Source organism: Clinocottus analis, unplaced genomic scaffold (assembly GCF_023055335.1).
Source record: "Clinocottus analis isolate CAN_PGR_092001 unplaced genomic scaffold, fCliAna1.0.p SCAF_1, whole genome shotgun sequence".
NCBI lineage: Eukaryota > Metazoa > Chordata > Actinopteri > Perciformes > Cottidae > Clinocottus > Clinocottus analis.
Window position 1 is genome coordinate 280,894 of NW_027175820.1, and position 19,136 is coordinate 300,029.

Sequence of the window (19,136 nt, forward strand, 5' to 3'; positions counted from 1 at the left end):
TGAGTGTGTTACCGCAGGGCGGGTCGGTGAGATACCTGAGACCTTCTTCACCTCCCTCGCTCATCTGACAGCTCACCGGAGGCTCAGATGGAGCCTCTGGTGTCGGCTCATGAGCCCGCTGTGTTGCATTAAGAGAGCAGCTGACATGAAAGAAACATACACATCATGCTACACAACCTCATCGCCTTGTTTCCTTTCCTGTCCTCTTTCCTGTGGACAGAGGAGATGTTGAGATGTTCTGCTGCCGTGGTGGCGTCCATCCTGAAAGATACGATTACAGCCGAGTTCCTCCTCACGAGTGCTGAATCACTTTGGGTTGAACAAAAGATGTCATCGTCAGCGCTGTGCCATCAGCGTCTTTATATGGAATATATACAATTATCTTCATGAACTTACCCTTAGAGATTATGTTGAATATTTATTAAATCATTATTTTTAAAGGATATTCGAATGGATGCTATATTTAATATACTTTTTTAAAATCTCACGCGCAGTGGCTTTCAGTACCGCTGAGAACCACCGTTCTCCTCTTCCTCTTCTTCTCATCCTCCTCCTCCTCCTCCTCCTCCTCCTCCTCCTCTTCCTCCTCACAGAGTTAGTCCTTGAGATGGATCTTGGTTCTTTGGTTCTCGTCTGCGTTCCTTCGAGGTCTCGTCTCCGTCTCAGAGCTCTCTGGATTCTCTCTGAAGGCGTCAGCGTGGACGTCACTGCGCTGCCTCGTCCTGCGTGACGCGTTCGTTGACCTCATTGCTCTGCAGTCGCTCACACACACACACATACATGTACACTTCTACAGTATGGAGCATACAAGGGGATATTTTGGGGGGAAATTCGCGTGTCACACAGTGGGGGATGGTCTGGTGTTTCCTCGGTGTGTTGGTCCTGACTCTGTTTATGGCGTCTTGGCAATAACACTGCAGGTCTTTATCATTGAGTTATGGCTTCGGCCAGTGATTGCTTTTATTTCCAATCATAACGGGGTCATTTCCTGGTCATGAGTTGTTCTATTCAGCCGGTCAGACTTCAATCTTCAGGTTGTCTCTGCTCACGCTTGAGGAATATATATTTATAATCAAAAGGCAGCATGACAACATGGAGAATTTACCAGGCAGACAAAATATGAGAACATGTTGCATGATGGGAAAGAAAGAACTCAGTGTTTTTGGAGATGCACGAGGGACTAAAAGTCTACATTATATTTTAAAACCTCTGCTTCGTTTTGACAAAGTGTTTTAAGTTCTCCAACACGTTGAACGCTGGCTTGTTTCTTTATTTGGCAACTTGATTTAGATTTTTTGCCAGAGTCACGATTCAAAAGGTTGTCGTTTACTTTAATTGAAAACAATGTAATGTTAGAATAAAACTCACACAGATCCCAAGGTGACATCACTGAACTGCTGACAGCAGTCGTTGTGGTCGATTTACCCGTTTGAGTGTTTTTCCCTGTTCGAGTCCTTGTAGGAACTCCACATTAATTACAATACTTGTGTTTATTGCATGTATTTGTTCAGCAAAGTCTTGGGAAAAAAATGCATATCTGCAAAAAAAAATCACTTTTAAAATATATTTTGATGGTAACTATGAACATCCAGCATGATATGAGCCAGATTCCCCAAAAAAGCCTCCTGGAGCGTCAATAAGACACCTTTATGTAAAGATTAGGACCTAAAGAATCAGAACCTGCAAAAAAAATCACAATAAAACAAAGTTTTGTCCTGTTAGGAAGGAGTTTCAGTCAGAAAACTGTGTCGTTTGGTTAAAAAATGGAACAATTATGTATTTATGCCATAAGATTGTCTGAATGGGGCATGCTGGCTATTAACATGGACGCGGGAGGATTTCCACACGGTTTCAAAAGGTTCAAACACACGGACGCTCTGCTCTGGGCGTCTCAGAGACGACGACCTCGTCGGGTTTCCTCGGCGAGTCGGCCAACACGCGTGTGCTTCCCTCTCCTCCTCCTCCTCTTCCTCTTCCTCCTCTTCCTCCAGCTCTTCCTTTCATCACTGACGGGGGTCCTGAAAACTAATTGGTTCAAAACCATGGCAACGCAGGTGAGACGTTTGGCGGTTCTCCACATGCATCAAACGAGGAAACCCAAAATAAATCTTCTACTAGCATTCTAGTGTTTGTTTTCGGAGTAAACAATCTACATTGAATACAGTTAAGATAGAAGGGATTCATGCTTCAGCTGAGCGCCATCTGCATTCTGCTGCACACAATTATGCTAATGAGCAATATGTGTTTTATTGGCCTCATTAGCTGCCGGTGTGTCTTCATGGTGAGTTGAGAATAAACACACATCAGAACACACGGATCCGGTCCGTCCTCCTTTGCATTGATACCGTTGTGGTATTTGTCTTTTCTTGAGTTTCCTCTCAGTCCTGTTGTTTACTATCGCATGAGTAGGATATTAATCCCACCGCTTACACCTATTTGTGAGACATCACGCGTCTGCAGGCAGCAGAGCTCCGATGACGCCTCTGGCAAGGAGAGCGCAGCAGTGAGCTGTGAGCTTGGATCAAAGCCAGGTGCAAAGGCTGCCACTCTGCGTTAGCAGTTAGGACCCTGTGCCCGGCCCCGGCCCTCCGACTGTCTCTCTGTCTGCCGTGTCCTTGTTTCTCCCGCCGGACTGACTGATGGGAGCTGACATTCGCCTGGATCCCTCTCGCTGTATCCGCTGAGCCCATCCTGAGCCCCCTGTCTTGTCTCTTAATGCCGAGGCTCTGTCTCCCTCTACGCACTCTCAAACCTAATCACCCAGCGCTTTGCACATATAGATGTGTGTGTGTGTGTGTTCTTGTGCGTCTGTCTCTGTGAGATGTTTGCATGTTGATGGTAGTCTTTGGCGTCAGTTGTCTAGTTAAAGGATAGGCTCGCGTAGAGACATCTTCCTGCTGTGATGTTAAAGGTTTTATATCCTAGAGAGGTTTCCGTGTCTTTATGTTGTGTTTTTTGTCCGTCCTCGTGAATGCGACAGGAGGTCAAAGGTCAAGATCTCTGTGACCTCATGTCTGTCCCCTTCTCGTGATACCTCGAACGCCTTGAGCGAGATGCACAAGCGTCCACTTTGACTAGAATTTGGTCGTCAAAGGTCTCTGTGAGCTCACAAACTAAGTTTTCATCACGATGTCTTGTGCTATTTATGACAATTTCACACAAATATCGACTGTCTGAAAGGATAAAATGATGACGTGATGATGCTTTGGACAGACACGGATGTCAGCTGCAACACGATGGAGACATGCTAGCAAAGGGCTTGATGTTAAAGCGGGTCGAGGTGTTGTGTAAACACTGGGAACATGTCGCAGCGCTGCAGAGCGTTGCAGACAGACGCAGAATACAAACAGACTGCAGGAAAAAAATGTTGTTTTAATATCGCCACGTAAACATGTTCTTGTAGAAACCTCAAATACAAATATCAACCTTAAAGTGAGCACGATGTTGCCTTTACAGTATCTATCTATCTATCTATCTATCTATCTATCTATCTATCTATCTATCTATCTATCTATCTATCTATCTATCTATGTCGTAGTCTGATTCAGTGCCGTGTGTCATGATGTAGCCGAGTTGTATGAACATCTGTAACTAACTGTTAACTCCAATAAAGAAAGTACAGTTAAACAATATCTCAACTAAGTGATGCAAATCAAGAAAAAGCCAGAATATCCATATTTATATCCATATTTTCCTCATCTTCTTAAGTTATCTGTGGTTATGAAACCTGTTCCAGCTGCATCCTCTCTCAGATTCTGGTCATATTGGGCTCTTAGATCGTTTATTCTATGTGCTTTCATTTTGCATTTGACGTACCTGCATCTTCAAGAAGCTGAGACCCGATATTGTACCGAGGACCAGCCGTTCTTAGACCCTTTGAGCTGTGTGACCTTTGCCCTTTAGAAGCTTTCTCTTCTTCTGCGTCTGCTGCTCGGCTCCTGGCTGCTCCAGACGTGAACCTTCAGTTCTTGTGTCTGATGGTCTGATCTCATGACACCGGCCTGCTCCTGCTGCTTCAAAGGCTATTGGTTAATAGATTAAGCTTAGAGTTGATTGTGTTTTTGTACCTTTTATTATAGACATAACTGTCAAATAAAAATACAACTCTGGCATGCTTACCCACAGGAGCTGGACTGTCTTTAAGGGAAAATACAAGTGCAATTTAATATACCTTTATACCTGCAGAGTATAATTAGAAATGTAATCACACATTACTGCGAGCGTAATTACCTTTAACTGGCTTATTATTGAAGTCCCAATCATTACCTTCACCTGCAGGCGCACACAAGTAAACATGTGACCATCCGACTGAGGAAAACAGACAAAAAGGCGAGAACGGACAGTTCCTTTGAAGTATTGAGACACTTTTGGCAGAAGCTTTTGCAAAAAATAAGCAGCAGTTACAAGATGTCTGATCAGTGGAAGTCCATGAAAAGCTTCTGAAAGAATACAGTTACCATTAGATATTCACAATATATAATATCCAATATCTGTATTTTAAAACGGAAATATCAAGAGACAAGACAAAGCATCGCTTTGAAAAAAATAAGGATTAAAAATTTGATAAAATAAGCCATGTTCAATAATTTATCATCACAGGTCAGTGCTCTGGACTATTTTTTATTACGCACTCGGGCCCAGTTTGAAAATAATTGGATTTATCCTTGAGCAGGGGTGGAAATAATGAGGGCACTTCTGCACAGACCACGATTCCAATGGTGTGTGTGTGTGTGTGTGTGTGTGTGTGTGTGTGTGTGTTCCTCAGACATCACAGCAAAGGAGTTCATTGAACTGAGAGGAAAGCAGCGCAGCCGCTACGAGCTGCTGGTGGACTTCCTGTCCGAGATGCTCTCCCTTCCGACCAATGACGTGAACATCTTCAGCCTCATGGATGTGAAGGACAGGATGCTGGACGTCCGCTTCGCCCTGCACGGCGGGCCGGCCTTCCTGCAGCCCGAGAAGATCCACGGCTACGTGGCCGCCCACAAGCAAAAGGTAAGTCCTCCTTGTAGCTACGATGACTTTGAGGTGGACGCAATCTGGTTGTCTGGTTTGTCCACCGGCGGCTGTGTCGCCGTTCCACGGCTTGATTGATTGGCAACACGACTTTGTGAATGACACACACATAATCTGCATGACACGATCCGACCGAGTGCGCCGCATGAGCCGACACGCAGGGAAACCCCCGCGAGGAGACGCCCGTTGGCTGCAGGCAGCGGTTTTGGCCTCCGGTGGTGTTTTGGCTGAATCTTTGCGCTAAACAAACCCAGCAGAACAACATGTCAGTCAAAATGAGAGATGTTTGTCTGTGTTTCCCCGGTGCAGGACTGACATCCACGCACAACGTGGCACACACACCCGACAGCATCGGGGATAAAACTGTCACGGCGGCGCAGTGTGTCATGTGTCTCCTTTTAGAACAACACTCCTCTAACGTCCCAAAAATACTGCACATGCAATACAGTCATGTTCCCGCCTTACACACCTCTCACCTGCTTTCACAGCAGTGTTTGCTCGTTGTGGTGTGTGTATCGCAGCAACACTGTTCTTTGATCTCACTTGGCTGAGAACAGCTCTCTATTGCACTTCACCATTATAACGGATGAACAACGTCCCGGCTTTCTAACCATGTGGATCGAAATAGCGACGATATCCATGCACGGTGTCCTGATTCCTGCATCGTCGCCCTGTGAAAAGGAGTCTGGCGAGAAATGCCGTATTGTGTGTGTGTGTGTGTGTGTTGTTTGCATGAATGGATGAATGTACAGCGCTTCGTCCTGTTGGGTCTCAGGACGACTCGATGTGCTATCCACCACTCACGTGCATCAGCCTCGATCCCGTGCGCCGGACCGAGACCTCTGCAGCGCGACCGTTCTGCAGGAGCGTACGGATCCAGCGATCATCCACACCATCGCATATTTATCAATGCCGGCTGTCGGGGATGCACTTATACATCATAATCTATATCATTACGGAGCGTGAGCACAGCGGCGAGTGCAGCAGCGCCACGGATCCCCAGTGTTAACCCACATGGAGCTGTGGTTATTGCAGAAGGCCTTTTCCGCTGAGCATGTTTCCACATAGCACGGCGTGCCAGGGTTCCTATTGTGCACGCTGGCTTGTTGCTGAGTGGGACACTTAAATAAAACAGAGCCATTGTCAATGTTCTAAGCAACACCTGTGTGTATTGTCTGCTGTGAAAAAGGCCTGTTGCAATTTTAATTCTGATTAAGTTTTTGTTTGTTTGTTATTTATTTCACTCCGAGCCTGTAATAGTGGTTTAAATATCATAAAACATAGAGAGCAGAATGGCAAACACATTTTGTTTGCACAGTTAACGCCGACTTTATTTTTTTTGTTGTTTTTCAAAGCCTTCCGCCAGAGAAAAGTCAACTTGAACCAGTGCCAGACGATGTGAAAGTAGCTTAATGACGTCTAATGGACGCCCTCTAAATGACTCTGTTGACAGCTCTGCGTCGTGGCAGCTCGAGCTAACATCATCGTCACACACTGACAGGGAGCGCCGCTCTCAGCCTGCATCCCGGTGCCGGTAGCGCCCTGAACCCGACGGCCGGGCGCTGCACAGAGAGCTTCTGACTTCTGGTCGCCATCTGACCGACGCACGTTTCAACTGACCGAACTGAGAGCGGCGACATTCTGTCGGCTCTCCGTTGGTCAGTCCTGAGCCCAAAAGCAAGAAGAAGAATGAGGGAAACCGAGTTAGTGGCGACCTGGAAACCTCCAGCGGATCAAGAGCAGGTGCAAATTGTCCGCCGCGATGTTCTTTGGAAGTGGCAGGACTCAGTCTGAAGGAGCCCTGTGGGGATGGAGCCAGCGAGCAGCTGGCTGCACTCCGCCAGATTTTGGTGGAGACATTCGCACCTGTCTAAATAAAGTTGGCCAGCTGTAAACAGAGTTGTATTCAACCATTGTGCAGCAGGTCTGAACCCCCTGCTGCGCTACACTCGCTCGTTCTGTTCTCTAACACATAGTCCTGATTCAGAGGCAGAGATGCAACAAAGCTCTTGAACTTCATGCTTTTAGGACCAAAGAGCAGCGGGTTTCTGACTCTCTCGCCGCCATTTCAAACCATCGTGTGTTCAGCTCCCAGGAGAGAAGCCTGAAGACGACAATGAGCCCGAAAACAAGATGGAAGCAAAGAGAAGTTCGTGCTGATTTCGTAAATGTCAAATACTTTGGTAAACTTCCCTTATTTGCTGCCGACAATTTGAAACCAAATAATAAAAAGGATGACATTGTGTGACTTAATGTTAAGTTGCCCAATTATTTTTTTGTCCCTTCAAATAGTTGCGTGTAAACAGTTTCTGCTCGGTTCAAATGATGAGAACAGAAAAACTCCCCAATTAGAGCCGAGAGCCTCTTCAACCTCTCGGCTCTGTTAGGAAGACGCCATCATTACAGGAAACCGTCACAATCGGGAGATTATGTGGATAATAAACACCTGATTACTAGAATGAAACATGTTTTTAATGAATTTGAACACATTAATTATTATTCATAACCTGTAATGACGCAGAAAGCCTTCGACCCCGATGTGAGGCACTCTGCTGTCTTTGTTTAGTTGGTCTTTCACTTTACAAACATGGTCATTTTAACGCAAAATACAAACTTTCTTTTCCCAAAAGTAACTTTTTTCTTCACCTGCGCAAGTTTTTTTATTCAAATCCACAGTGTTTTATAAAACGAGGGCACTCTCCATCCTGACACAGACCGTTAGCTCGCCTCAGAGCCTTCAACAGCTTCAGTTTCATCTCACGCCTGTGTAGTTTGTCTGACTTCCTCCTGAAGTCCACAACCATCTCGTCTGTCTTCAGAGCGTTGAGCTGCAGGTGGTTCTGGCTGCACCACGTCACCAGGTGGTCGGTGTCCCACCTGAGGTCCAGGAGGGTGGTGCCACGTCTCCTTTGTCTTGAATAGTTGTTTTCTGTGCCAGCGGTGGTTTAGAGGCTCTGTCGCTCACAGCTGGAGGGCCCTGGGGTGGATCTCCGATCCCAGGCGGTCCTTCATCCTCCTGTCTGCAGGGTTCCCTCCAGGTTCTCCGGGTTCCTCTCTCAGTCCAAAGACGTGCAGCTCAGGTCGACTGGAGACTCTCAGTTGGCCGTCGGCGTGCATGTTGTCTCTGAAGCCCTGAGATGAGCTGGCGACCTGTCCAGGTGAACCCTCCTCCCAATGTCAGCTGGAGCCGGCTCCAGCGGTTTGGATAATGGAGTTTGTATTTTATTCATAGTCCGTGAGTGTGGAACATCCCTTTAAATCAACCCAATTTGACTCTAATAGAAATGCACAGTGTGAGTTTTGCCTGTAACTCCTTGGCTGTTCACAGGAAGAGGGAAAAAAGTGCTCTGTCAAATGAGAGCGGCATGTCAGATGTCATGGATCTCACTCTATTTAGTCATAAATTGTCTTAAAATATTCCATTTTTTCCCACTGGACAGGGTGTAGGCAAAGCAAAATGTAAAACATGAAAAAGCATCATTGAGTTTGGGAGCAAAAACAAACGTTTCACTTCATCACACCGACGCTGCCCGGCCTCTGGCGGCAGTCAGACCTCATTTCACGTCTCAGAAGTCTGAATGGGAGGAGAGAGAGAGGGAGGGAGGGGGGGAGGGAGGGAGGGAAGGAGAGAGATAGAGAGAGAGAGAGAGAGAGAGAGAGAGAGAGAGTGAGAGGGGAAGGGAGGGAGAGAGACACGGAGAGTGAATTATATGCATTTCACCAGCAGGGAGAGAAAGAAAGAGGGCGAGCCGAGCCCAGTCTATTCATGTGTGTGTGTGTGTGTGTGTGTGTGTGTGTGTGTGTGTGTGTGTGTGTGTGAGAAGAGAACAGTCCAGAATCCAGTCACGGCCTCGCCGGTCAGTTCAGGTCGATCCCCGCCCTCAACCCTTCGCCTCTCTCGCTTCCTTCCTTCCTTCCTTCCTTCCTTCCTTCCTTCCTTCCTCGCCACGCTCTCTTTGTTTCAAGAGGCTTTTGTTCGAGTAAGAAAAAGAGGCGAGAGATTAGAGATGAGGTGAAAAAGCCCGCCAGTTTATGATTGAAGTCTTTAGGATGAAGCAGGAGAGGAAAGCGAGAGAGCGGGCGGTGTGAGCGTCGTGGCAGCCGGGCTTTCAGCTGTGATTTGTGAGCAGAGCGCAGAGCGTTTCATCTGAATTCATCCAGGTTCTCCAGAGAGGACGTTGATCAGAATGAAATGTGAAGCGCGGCGACGGAGTGGATGAACGAGAGGCGGAGGGGGGAGGAGGGGGCGAAAGAAGGAGGAGGGAGGAGGAGGAGGATGAGGAGGAGGGGGGAAGAAGATGACGCTTATTATTAATGTTCTCAATTTGCCAGTAATGCCTCAGAAGTAGGAGATAAAAAAGGAGGAATAAAAACTTTCTTCCTCGTGTCTCTCTGTTCCTTCCAGCTGCAATAATGGAAGTTATCCCTCAGCGTTTTCAATCCAGCACGCTCCACTTGACTTTTAATGACACCGCATTGGTTTTTCGACTTTTTAAAAATCATTGGCATGGCGCTCGGGTGCCGAGGTTCATCTTGTCATTATGTGAGCGCGTCCCGAGGGCCGAGCGGAGGATTGCAGAAGCTTCTCGGCGCTTTGGAACAATAGTCCGGGGAACAATGCGTCCCCTGGTCCTTTGTTGCTCGCTATACACACTGTTCCGCCTTTCACAGATCAAATGCGTGCCCCTCTGTACATTTCCTCAACATTTGGCTGGCTCTGACAAAAGATTGGGCATGCGGATTCATTTCCAGGCTTTGGGGATTAAGAGACTCCAGTGTGGGATGAAGTATTTTCCAGAGACGGACTATTGAGCAGGGAGATCTATTTTGCGACGTATAATCTACAGAAGAAATGACACGACGCAGAGCAGCGCCCCACCTGAAGAGAAGAGCAGGAAGCAAAGGAAAAGCTTCTTCTGTCACTATTAAAGCGTCTGGTTGGCGCTCCTAACAGCCTCTTTAGGGAGTCAGTGAACAGGATGGAGGCGCTTCTTGCTCCTCTTCACGTGATTGGCTGCAGGGCCTGCTCACGGAAATCTGAGTTATTTTCAGGTGAATATCTCAGCTGTCCACCTGCTGCTTTTAAATCACCTGACACGCAGCATGACGCCTCCCTCCTCCTGCCTCCTGCCTCCTGCTTCCTCCCTCCTCTTCCTCCCTCCTTAAAAAAATTCTCCTTGGAGATTAATAAAGTACTTTTCATTTCATTCATTCATTCCTGTCTCCTACCTCCTGCCTCCTCCCTCCTACCTCCCTCCTCCTGCCTCCTCCCTCCTCCTTCCTCCCTCCTCTTCCTCCCTCCTTAAAAAAATTCTCCTTGGAGATTAATAAAGTACTTTTCATTTCATTCATTCATTCCTGTCTCCTACCTCCTGCCTCCTCCCTCCTGCCTCCCCCTCCTGCCTCCTCCTGCCTCCTTCTCACTCCTGCCTCCTCCTGCCTCCTCCGTTCTCCTCCCTCTTGCCTCCTCCTCCTGCTTTTTCCTCCCTCCTGCCTCCTCCCCCCTACTGCCTCCTGCCTCCTCCCTCCTGTCTCTTCCTCCCTCCTCCTCCCTCCTCCTCCCTCCTGTCTCCTCTTCCCTCCTGCCTCCTTCTCCCTCTTGCATCCTCCTGCCTCCTCCTCCCTCCTGTCTCCTCCTCCCTCCTGCCTCCTCCTGCCTCCTTCTCCCTCATGCCTCCTCCTCCCTCCTCCTCCTGCCTCCTTCTCTCCTTCTCCCTCATGCCTCCTCTTCCCTCCTGCCTCCTTCTCCCTCTTGCCTCCTCCTGCTTCCTCCTCCGTCCTCCGTCCTCCCTCCTCATCCTCCCGCCCCCCTTCAGACATGTCTCCCTGCATGAGTGTGTCTCATTGGTTTTTAAAGTCAGGGTAGGATCCATTATCCTGTTCTGGGAAGCAGAGCTTGACCTACATTAAGGACGGACCCTGTTGACCGGACCGTCTTCTTCTTTTTCCCTCCATCACGATTGCTAATGCATTCACATTATATGATAGAAACCAGCGCACATGGGATTCCTATTTTGAAGTAATACTCCTGCAGGATTCTTTTGTGTGTGTTTGAACTAAAGAAACGACATATTGCAGTTCAGTTGGTCGCAGTCAGAGCAAACTGATCCGTTACAGAGGACATGTTTCATGAGAAAACATCTAAAGAAAGAATCCAGCTCTCAGCCCAACACGTGTGTGTGTGTGTGTGTGTGTGTGTGTGTGTGTGTGTGTGTGTGTGTGCGTGTGTGTGTGTGTGTGTGTGTGTGTGTGTGTGTGTGATCATTACAATCCATTAGGATTATTAATGTCAACAATAGAAAGGTGCTAAACAAGTATTTCCCATCAACTATCACGTGCAATCTTTCGGTGAGTTGGTAACTTACTCTGAGGTCTTGCTTGTGACCCAGCTGATGTTTTCCATTGACGATACTCTGACCACCTCTCACTCTACAAAGTACAGTGTGATGCTGGTCATATCAGAGCAGTGCACGTTGATACGCAGCCGTAGAGGTTGTTCAACCGGCGACCGCTGACGCTGGATGAGAATGAACGAAGAGAAGAGAAAACTGCATTTCCTCAAATGGACCCATGAGCTTTGCTCCAAGCAGGTCGACCCCCATCGGCCATGTTGGAGAGGCTTTACTGCAGAGGAAACACCTGAACAGTCAGGTAGAAAAGCACATGTTGGTTTTGTCTCTACAGCTAATGTTCCTGTACGTGTCAGCTGTGCAGCGTGGGGAGGGATTAGGCATTCAAATTCAAATGTTGACTCTGAATTGTCAACATTATAAAATTTGCTGGGAACTATTAAGTACAGACACATTAATATCTATCCCCTACCAGGCCATCAATACTGGCTTCCTCATCTCTTTACCTTATTGATGATCAGATGTGAAGGTTAAAACATGATCATGTAAAGTCAAATGTTAAGGTACTATCTCAGCTTTGTGAAGGCTGGTGGACTGAAGACGCTTTATTATGATCCGTATTGGAGACTGGATTGGTTTGCTGGACCCTTTAGTAAACATATATATATATATATATATATATATATATATATATATATATATATATATATATATATATATATATATATATATATATATATAAAACTAAAAACCTATGCATGCACCTTAACACTCCTGCAAACCAATCCACTTTGCCTCCATCACCTCCACAGCTCGCTCGCTCCATCGAGCAAAAGAAAAAGTCTCACAACATCCAATGAGTCCGAGAGCTGGAGGAACCAGGTTCACAGAGACAGGATACGAGCGGCTGCAGGCCTCGTTGACATCATTAAACCCGTCCATGGTTAACAAGGCCGTGCATCCTCTCACAAACATCAGTTAATAGACGCGTGTGTGTGGATTCGACCGTCTTTCAGGATCTCGGTGACTTTTCATTAAACATAAAGCCTTTTGATGGTGACCTGACTTTCACAGAACAGGTGAAGAGCTCCGCTTCCTTCAGCATATGAAATGTACCAGAAATCATCTCTCGCTGAAGCAGAGAAGGGATTTCATTTCATTTGGATTTCTTCTGGTCTGAACTATTGTGACTCCTGCTTTGGCTCTGTTCAAACAACCTGTTCAAACTGCTGCCACTAAACAGAGGAACCACATGTCCACAGTCTTAGCATTAGGGTCCATTTCAGTAGCATTTAAAATGGATGTTAAGACTTCACTGATTGTTTTCAAAGCACAGAAAGGTCCGGCCTCGAGCTGGACGGTTGACTCCTGATGACCTGGAACGCAGCCGGAGATCCTCATGGACGGCCGTGTGAAATGTTTCACGGCTGAAGACTGAAGGAGTTTCCTCTATTCGTGCACGTGTACTCTAACACAAACCGCCTGAGGAAACAAAGATGGCAGAATCGTTCAAACTCTTCTAAAAACACTTCTATCAACCAGCCTTCATGTGATCTCTCTTCTTTTTTTATCTATATATATTTATTTCATGTTTTGCATTGCTGCTGCTTTGGGGTTTATTGTATCTCAAGCTCTTTGTAAACATCTACACAAATGAAAGTTATGATTCTCATCATCAAGTGCCGTGAGACGTCCGCCTGCAGTAAAAACGATCCATGAAACACGACCCCGATCACAGCCGCGGCTCACAGACCACTTGCTGGAATAAGTGGATTAAATGTGAACTGCATGGTTAGTGAGCGCAACCCAGCCGCACTGATTCGGGTCCAATCAGTCCAGAACATTGAGCATGAAGTGACCCGCTTCAACGCGACGTGCAGCGAGAGGGTCCGCATGCGTCTGTGGGTTACAGACAGTGTGTGTGTGTGTGTGGCTCTGCATGAGTCCATGCATGTAAACTCAGGACCGTCGTCCCTGTAACCAGTCAAGGGCAGCACGACACACACACACACACACACACACACACACACACGCACCACAACACAACAGCACACATTCCACTTGAGTTGCGTTTCCCTGCCAGTGCTTCGTGAAGCCGCTCAACCTCGAAAGTCACAGCTTCCTTTTCTGCCTCATCGCCGTTTAGCCCACTTTGTCAGGAACTGGTGCAGAAACCCGGCTCCAGTTCTTAGAGCTGAGCTCGTGCTCTGCAACATGTTCCCCCGTTGCATGAACACGCATGCACACGCGTGTGTGTAACAGAGATCAGACATTATCAGTACACATGTGTTAAAGTAGTGAGAACGTGTGGGTACTATCATGACCGTCAAGTACTTCACTGACATACCTGCATGTTACAGACAGACACGGTCATGAATGTTACACACACGAGGGATTTGTCTTAATCGCTGCGTGACAATAAACCTAAAAAAGTATGTTATTAAAGTCACGAGTGTGTTTTTAAAGAGAAGTTTTGCAAAGGAGCGTCATGAAACTTGATGATTGCTTCTTCAATGCAGACGGGATGCAACAAATAATCCTTGATTTTAAAAAGTCCTCAAAAGTATGTTGAGCTCTCATGAATATCCAGTTGCTCATCTTATTGTTAACACACGTTAAGTTCAGCCTTCATCTGAAGTCCGTACTCGGGTTACACAGCTTGCACCCCGGCTGCCTGTAGAGAAATCCACTTTTAATTCAGTTTTCAACTCTTTTTAGTGTTTTTTTGTAATGAAAATGAACGAAAAAAGATTTTAAAGAACTTATCAAACCAGCACAAGTTTAGTAAAAATGCTTTTGCATGAATACTAATCTTACCAGTTGCAGCACTTTTTCTATGAAATGTTGAAATGTATTTTGCGCCGGCCGAGGACCAACGGCCCGGTCCTATTGGTCCAGAGCTCTGACTTGATTTGAGTTCCATCTCGTGAGCGGAGGGCTTTTATTGTGAAAGGTGTGAACGGCTCTGACTGAAACGCAGCACATGTTCCCTCCGTGTTTGACCCAACCCTCTGCTGTCCTCTCCTCTCCAGCTGCAGTCGTTCCTGCAGGTCAGCGTGTCCCAGGTGCGGGTGGACGAGTGTCCCAGCTCGGCGTGCGCCGGCGCCGGCGGCTGCACCAACGTCCTGAACGTGCGGGACGCGCCCACGGTGGTGGATTGCGGGACCATGAGCCTGGTGTCGGTGACGGTGGAGTCCACGGCCGTGTGCTCCTGTCCGGGGAGGGAGCAGTCCCATCAGCCCTGCAGCGCGTATCCCAGAAACCCCTGCTTCAACGGCGGCGTGTGCGTGGACACTCAGCACGGCTACAGGTGGGTGGCAAGCGCACGCACGCCATGAAACACAACCACAACGTCCAGCGGCTCGCTCGATTACTTTAACAACACGTCATTCTTCCAGTCGCAGTAGCATTGCTGCACGGCGGTCGCTCAGTGCAGATGAACAGCGATACGTTTTATTCTGGTCTTACTTCATCGCTGCCAGCAAGAAGACAACAACCCCGGCTTCACCGCGCTTCACTGTCAGGAGAGGAAACGTAGAGTTTAGAGGCGGCTGAAGCTGGAACGGCTAAGAGAAGTTCAAATATGAATAAATGAATTCAATGACGCAATATTCTGAAACAGTTTACACGTGCATGCAGTTGTATCGTGACTGAAAGTCGATGTTGACACATGCGTTACTTTTGTTTTATTAAATGTCAATGCAACTTTTACACACTTGTGCAGACTTCAGTAACAGCTATTGTGTTAACTTAAGTGTTTTAATGATTTATCCCTAAACTGAGTAGTTTTCTACAACCAAGAGTTGTTTCCTGTGAAGACGGAAGTTTATTTAGAAGTTTTGTAGTAAAACGCTCAACAAACAAGAAGAGACGTCGTCCTTCGTTCCAGCAGCTTGTGTTGTCCTGAGAGAGGAAGCACACCTGGTTCAGGTGTGCATGTTCCCCTGAGCGTCAGCGTCAGTCAACATCCTGGAGAGACAGTTTGATGGCAACGTTCTGGGTGAAGCTGTTCTTCTTCTTGGTCTCTTCGCGATGTCACGGAGGAAAGAAGTCATCAGACTCCAGCTGGGCCGTTATTGATCTCCCAGCTGATCAGAAGCACGCGTGAGAGAGACAGCGAGGCCGAGACTCCAGTCCGTCTCACTTTTAAAACGCCTGAACGCAACAATTACTTCATCCCCAGCTCTCAGTGACGTGTGGCCGTGGTGAACCATGGTTTACGAGGAGGAGATCAGGGGAGGAGATGGAAGAGGAGGGAGGAAGTGGAAGGAAATTAGGGGGCGTGAACACAACCTCAAAGCAGATGCTTGTGAGACTGCGAGGGAGAGATGAAGGCAAAGCGCCTGTGGGTTTTGTTGTGCAACTGCGTTCATGCTGTGTTGCGTTCAGAGGCGAATCCTCTCTCGTGATGTCGGTGATTAAAGAACGTGAAGGAACACGAACACATCAAAACAAACAACCTGCCCGATGCCACGGAGGGAACTTCCGTTTAGTGCTACGGCGTCAAATGTTCCAATAATCCCACAGCTGAGCTCTTCGTTTGGACTCGCAGGTCTTTTCACACTTCTTCTGCTCGTCGACATCGAGCCGAGACGGGGAGAATTAAAATGAAGTCAGCCATTAGTATTTTTATTCACGCTGAAGGGACTTTCTTGAACCTTGTTACGGTTGACGGCAGCCGAACGTCACCGGAACGATTTGTAATTTGAAAGAGGGAGCGTTGCAGCGATGGCGGCGAGCGGAAGGAAGTGACATCACACGTGTTTGAGGCCATCAAGGCACCGGATGACTGCAACCAGTGTTTGTTCATTATTTGTATTGTTTTGCATCAGTGTAATGCATTCTGGGTAAACACAAAGTGATCATCCCTTCACTTTGAATGCTTCGCCGTCATCACATCAAATGTTTATGAGTCGATATAAACCCATGACGTCGCCATCGGCCTCAGTTTGTCTTTGTGTCTGGTGATGATCAGTAACTGTAACATGCTGCCACTAAACTCAGACGCTGAACATCAGCTGCGCTCAGAAACTCAAGAGTTTGAATTTCCTCCAGATACAATTTCTCGTCTCCAACCTGCAACCGTTCCACTAAAAAAACTAAACATGGCCAGCGGCGGCGACCCGCTGCGTCTCGTGTGCACACATTATACATGTCAGCAGTGCAACTATATCCAAATAACTTTTGTGCGGAGAAGATAACTTCCAACAACACGGCAATATGTTGTTCACGTTGACTCACATGCAGAACAGCTGGAAGATAGTTTGTATTATTCAATTAAATGGAGACAAATACTTTAAACTCTGTTATTGAGTTATTTCCCTGAGAGAGAGAGAGAGAGAGAGAGAGAGAGAGAGAGAGAGAGAGAGAGAGAGAGAGAGAGAGAGAGAGAGAGAGGGAGAATGTCTCCAGGACATAACCACAACACAGTGCAAGGAGATAGATGCTATAAACGTCACAATTTAATCTTTTTAGGATCATTTTCAGCTATTTATTTTCAGGCAAAAAATATTCTATTAATATGTAAAATAGTTCTGAACACAAAAGGTAGTTTAAGGCAGAAGTGTCCTGGTTTGCTGATGCGTTTACTCTTCACTTTACCTCCCATCAAACTCCGCCCACACACTTCTTCAATATCTTGCCTTTTTGGGGATTCATGAAGATGTGTGGAGAAAGGACTCGTGGACCGCTGGAGACATCTTAAACATGTCTGCTGAATAAAATCTCCCTTATTAGCGCCGACCTCTTGATGCCCAAAGTCTGAAGGAGTCTCCTTTGCCTCCAGCTGCGATTCAGCACACGAGAGCTTCTGCATTTATCCTTTAATACCCGTGCACATGGGCGTGCACTGGGCGTGCACTGGGCGTGCACATGGGCGCTCGCATGCCCAGAAAAACAGCTAGACGGGAGGATAAAAAGCTTCCGTATGAATATTAAGTGAGTCGAGACAGGAAATGATGGGAAAGTGGAACAAGAGTTTTCTTTGTGGCTGTGACATGTTGACAGAGAAGCCGTCGATACAGAGACGACACCTCCACGTCAAGCAGCCGCACAAAGGAGGAGGAGGCGGCGCCTCTAAATTACATTTGTCTTCTGTCATCTCAGTGTCTTCTGTAATGGGATGGGTCAAATTCAGAGTGCAGATTGCTGCACACGGATTATTAAATTACTCAAATTAAAGCCTTAACATGTGTGCATGTTGTACGGTTGGAGGACGCAAAATGTTGAATATGTGCGAGCCCATGCAAAGGATGTTTAATCAGTTAGATACTCCGTCGTGTCTCAGTTTGTGTTCTGTGGATTTGTCTCCAGAGATCTTGTGAAGCCTTCGCGGCTCTGAGAGATAGTTAAAAATCACGACAATAACACAAACTGGACAATCTGGTAGATGGTTGTTCTCTATACAACATGCCTGGAGGCAGATGAGGCAGCTTCAGTAAAGGAATATTAAACAATTCAGCCACGCTGGCCTTCGTTGATTTCCACTACACAACCCTGAAGATGTTCTCCTTCATGTCCTTCATCCCCCCGTTTATTCCTCTGCACAATGTTTGCCCCACTTTTCCTGTGTGAGAACACTTGCTTGTGTTTAACGTGTTGTGCAGAGGGAGCGTGATCCGCGTGCTGCAGTTCGTTTCACAGCTTTTAGTTTGCGAGGCCACGGTGGAGCCGTGACATCGGGGCTGCACTTCCAGACCGGATTTAACCGGCTGGCCTTTCTGCTGCCCTGCTTTCTGACTCGCAGGAAGAGCTTCAGAATATTCTTGGTGGAGTCGAACAGAAAAACAGCTATTGTTCCCTTTTTTTGTTTCCTGGTGTTATAAATAGAAACGAACCTTTGACAACCTCCTACTAGATCAAGAATCAAGCATGTTAGCTGTCACACACACACACACACACACACACGCACACACACACACACACACACACACTGCCAGTTCTTCTTTCGCTTTCCCTGCAAACAAGTGAACTGAAGGGAGAGCGTCTTCATTAGCATAAATCCCTCTGTAAACAAGGCCAAAAGTGGGGTGAGAGCGTTTCAACAAATCCTTTTAACTACAACGTGATGAAGCAATAAGTTTGTTCGTGCTGCTGGTGGAGGAGGAGACGTGGTGCTTCACTTGATGCACTGCGCATCCTGTAGCGCTTTGCAACCAATTAAGGAGGCAGTGGATACCTTTTTGCTTTTTCTCATCATTTATTAAGCAAATGTTGATTTCAAAATGCAACTTGCTTTAAAATATTGACACCATGAACATTTAGCTTTGTTCCCTGTGAGACTCGCTGTTTATTCAGCAGCTAACGACTGCTACCAAAAAGTTGTCTATTGTCATCGTTAAATTAAACACTAACGTGTCGGAATATTCTGCCTTGATTTTAATCCAGAAAACCAGCAGAGGAGTTGAAAGAGTTGACTTTTAAGGGGGGAACGTATCACATGACCTCTAGTGTCAAGAAGCTCACTTTTTTCATTCATTTTTTCTGTTTAAAGTTTAATTTTAGTTAGCATTGTGTAGCAGTTAGCATTGTAATGGAGCAGTTAGCATTGTGATGGAGCAGTTAGCATCGTGATGGAGCAGTTAGCATCGCAATAGAGCAGTTAGCATCGTGATGGAGCAGTTAGCATCGCAATGGAGCACTTAGCATCGCAATGGAGCAGTTAGCATCGTGATGGAGCAGTTAGCATCGCAATGGAGCAGTTAGCATCGTGATGGAGTAGTTAGCATTGTGATGGAGCAGTTAGCATTGCAATGGAGCAGTTAGCATTGT

The 19,136-nt window shown here is 46.8% G+C and overlaps 1 protein-coding gene across 1 annotated transcript in view; it reads left to right on the forward strand.

Moving 5' to 3' along the window:
• si:ch211-186j3.6 (neural-cadherin) overlaps positions 1-19,136 on the forward strand; it is a 250,418-nt gene that overhangs the window by 153,777 nt on the left and 77,505 nt on the right. The window contains exons 25-26 of the mRNA XM_068575994.1: positions 4,766-4,995; positions 14,399-14,676. Coding sequence (XP_068432095.1) covers positions 4,766-4,995; positions 14,399-14,676 — 508 coding nt within the window. The remainder of the gene's footprint in view (positions 1-4,765; positions 4,996-14,398; positions 14,677-19,136) is intronic.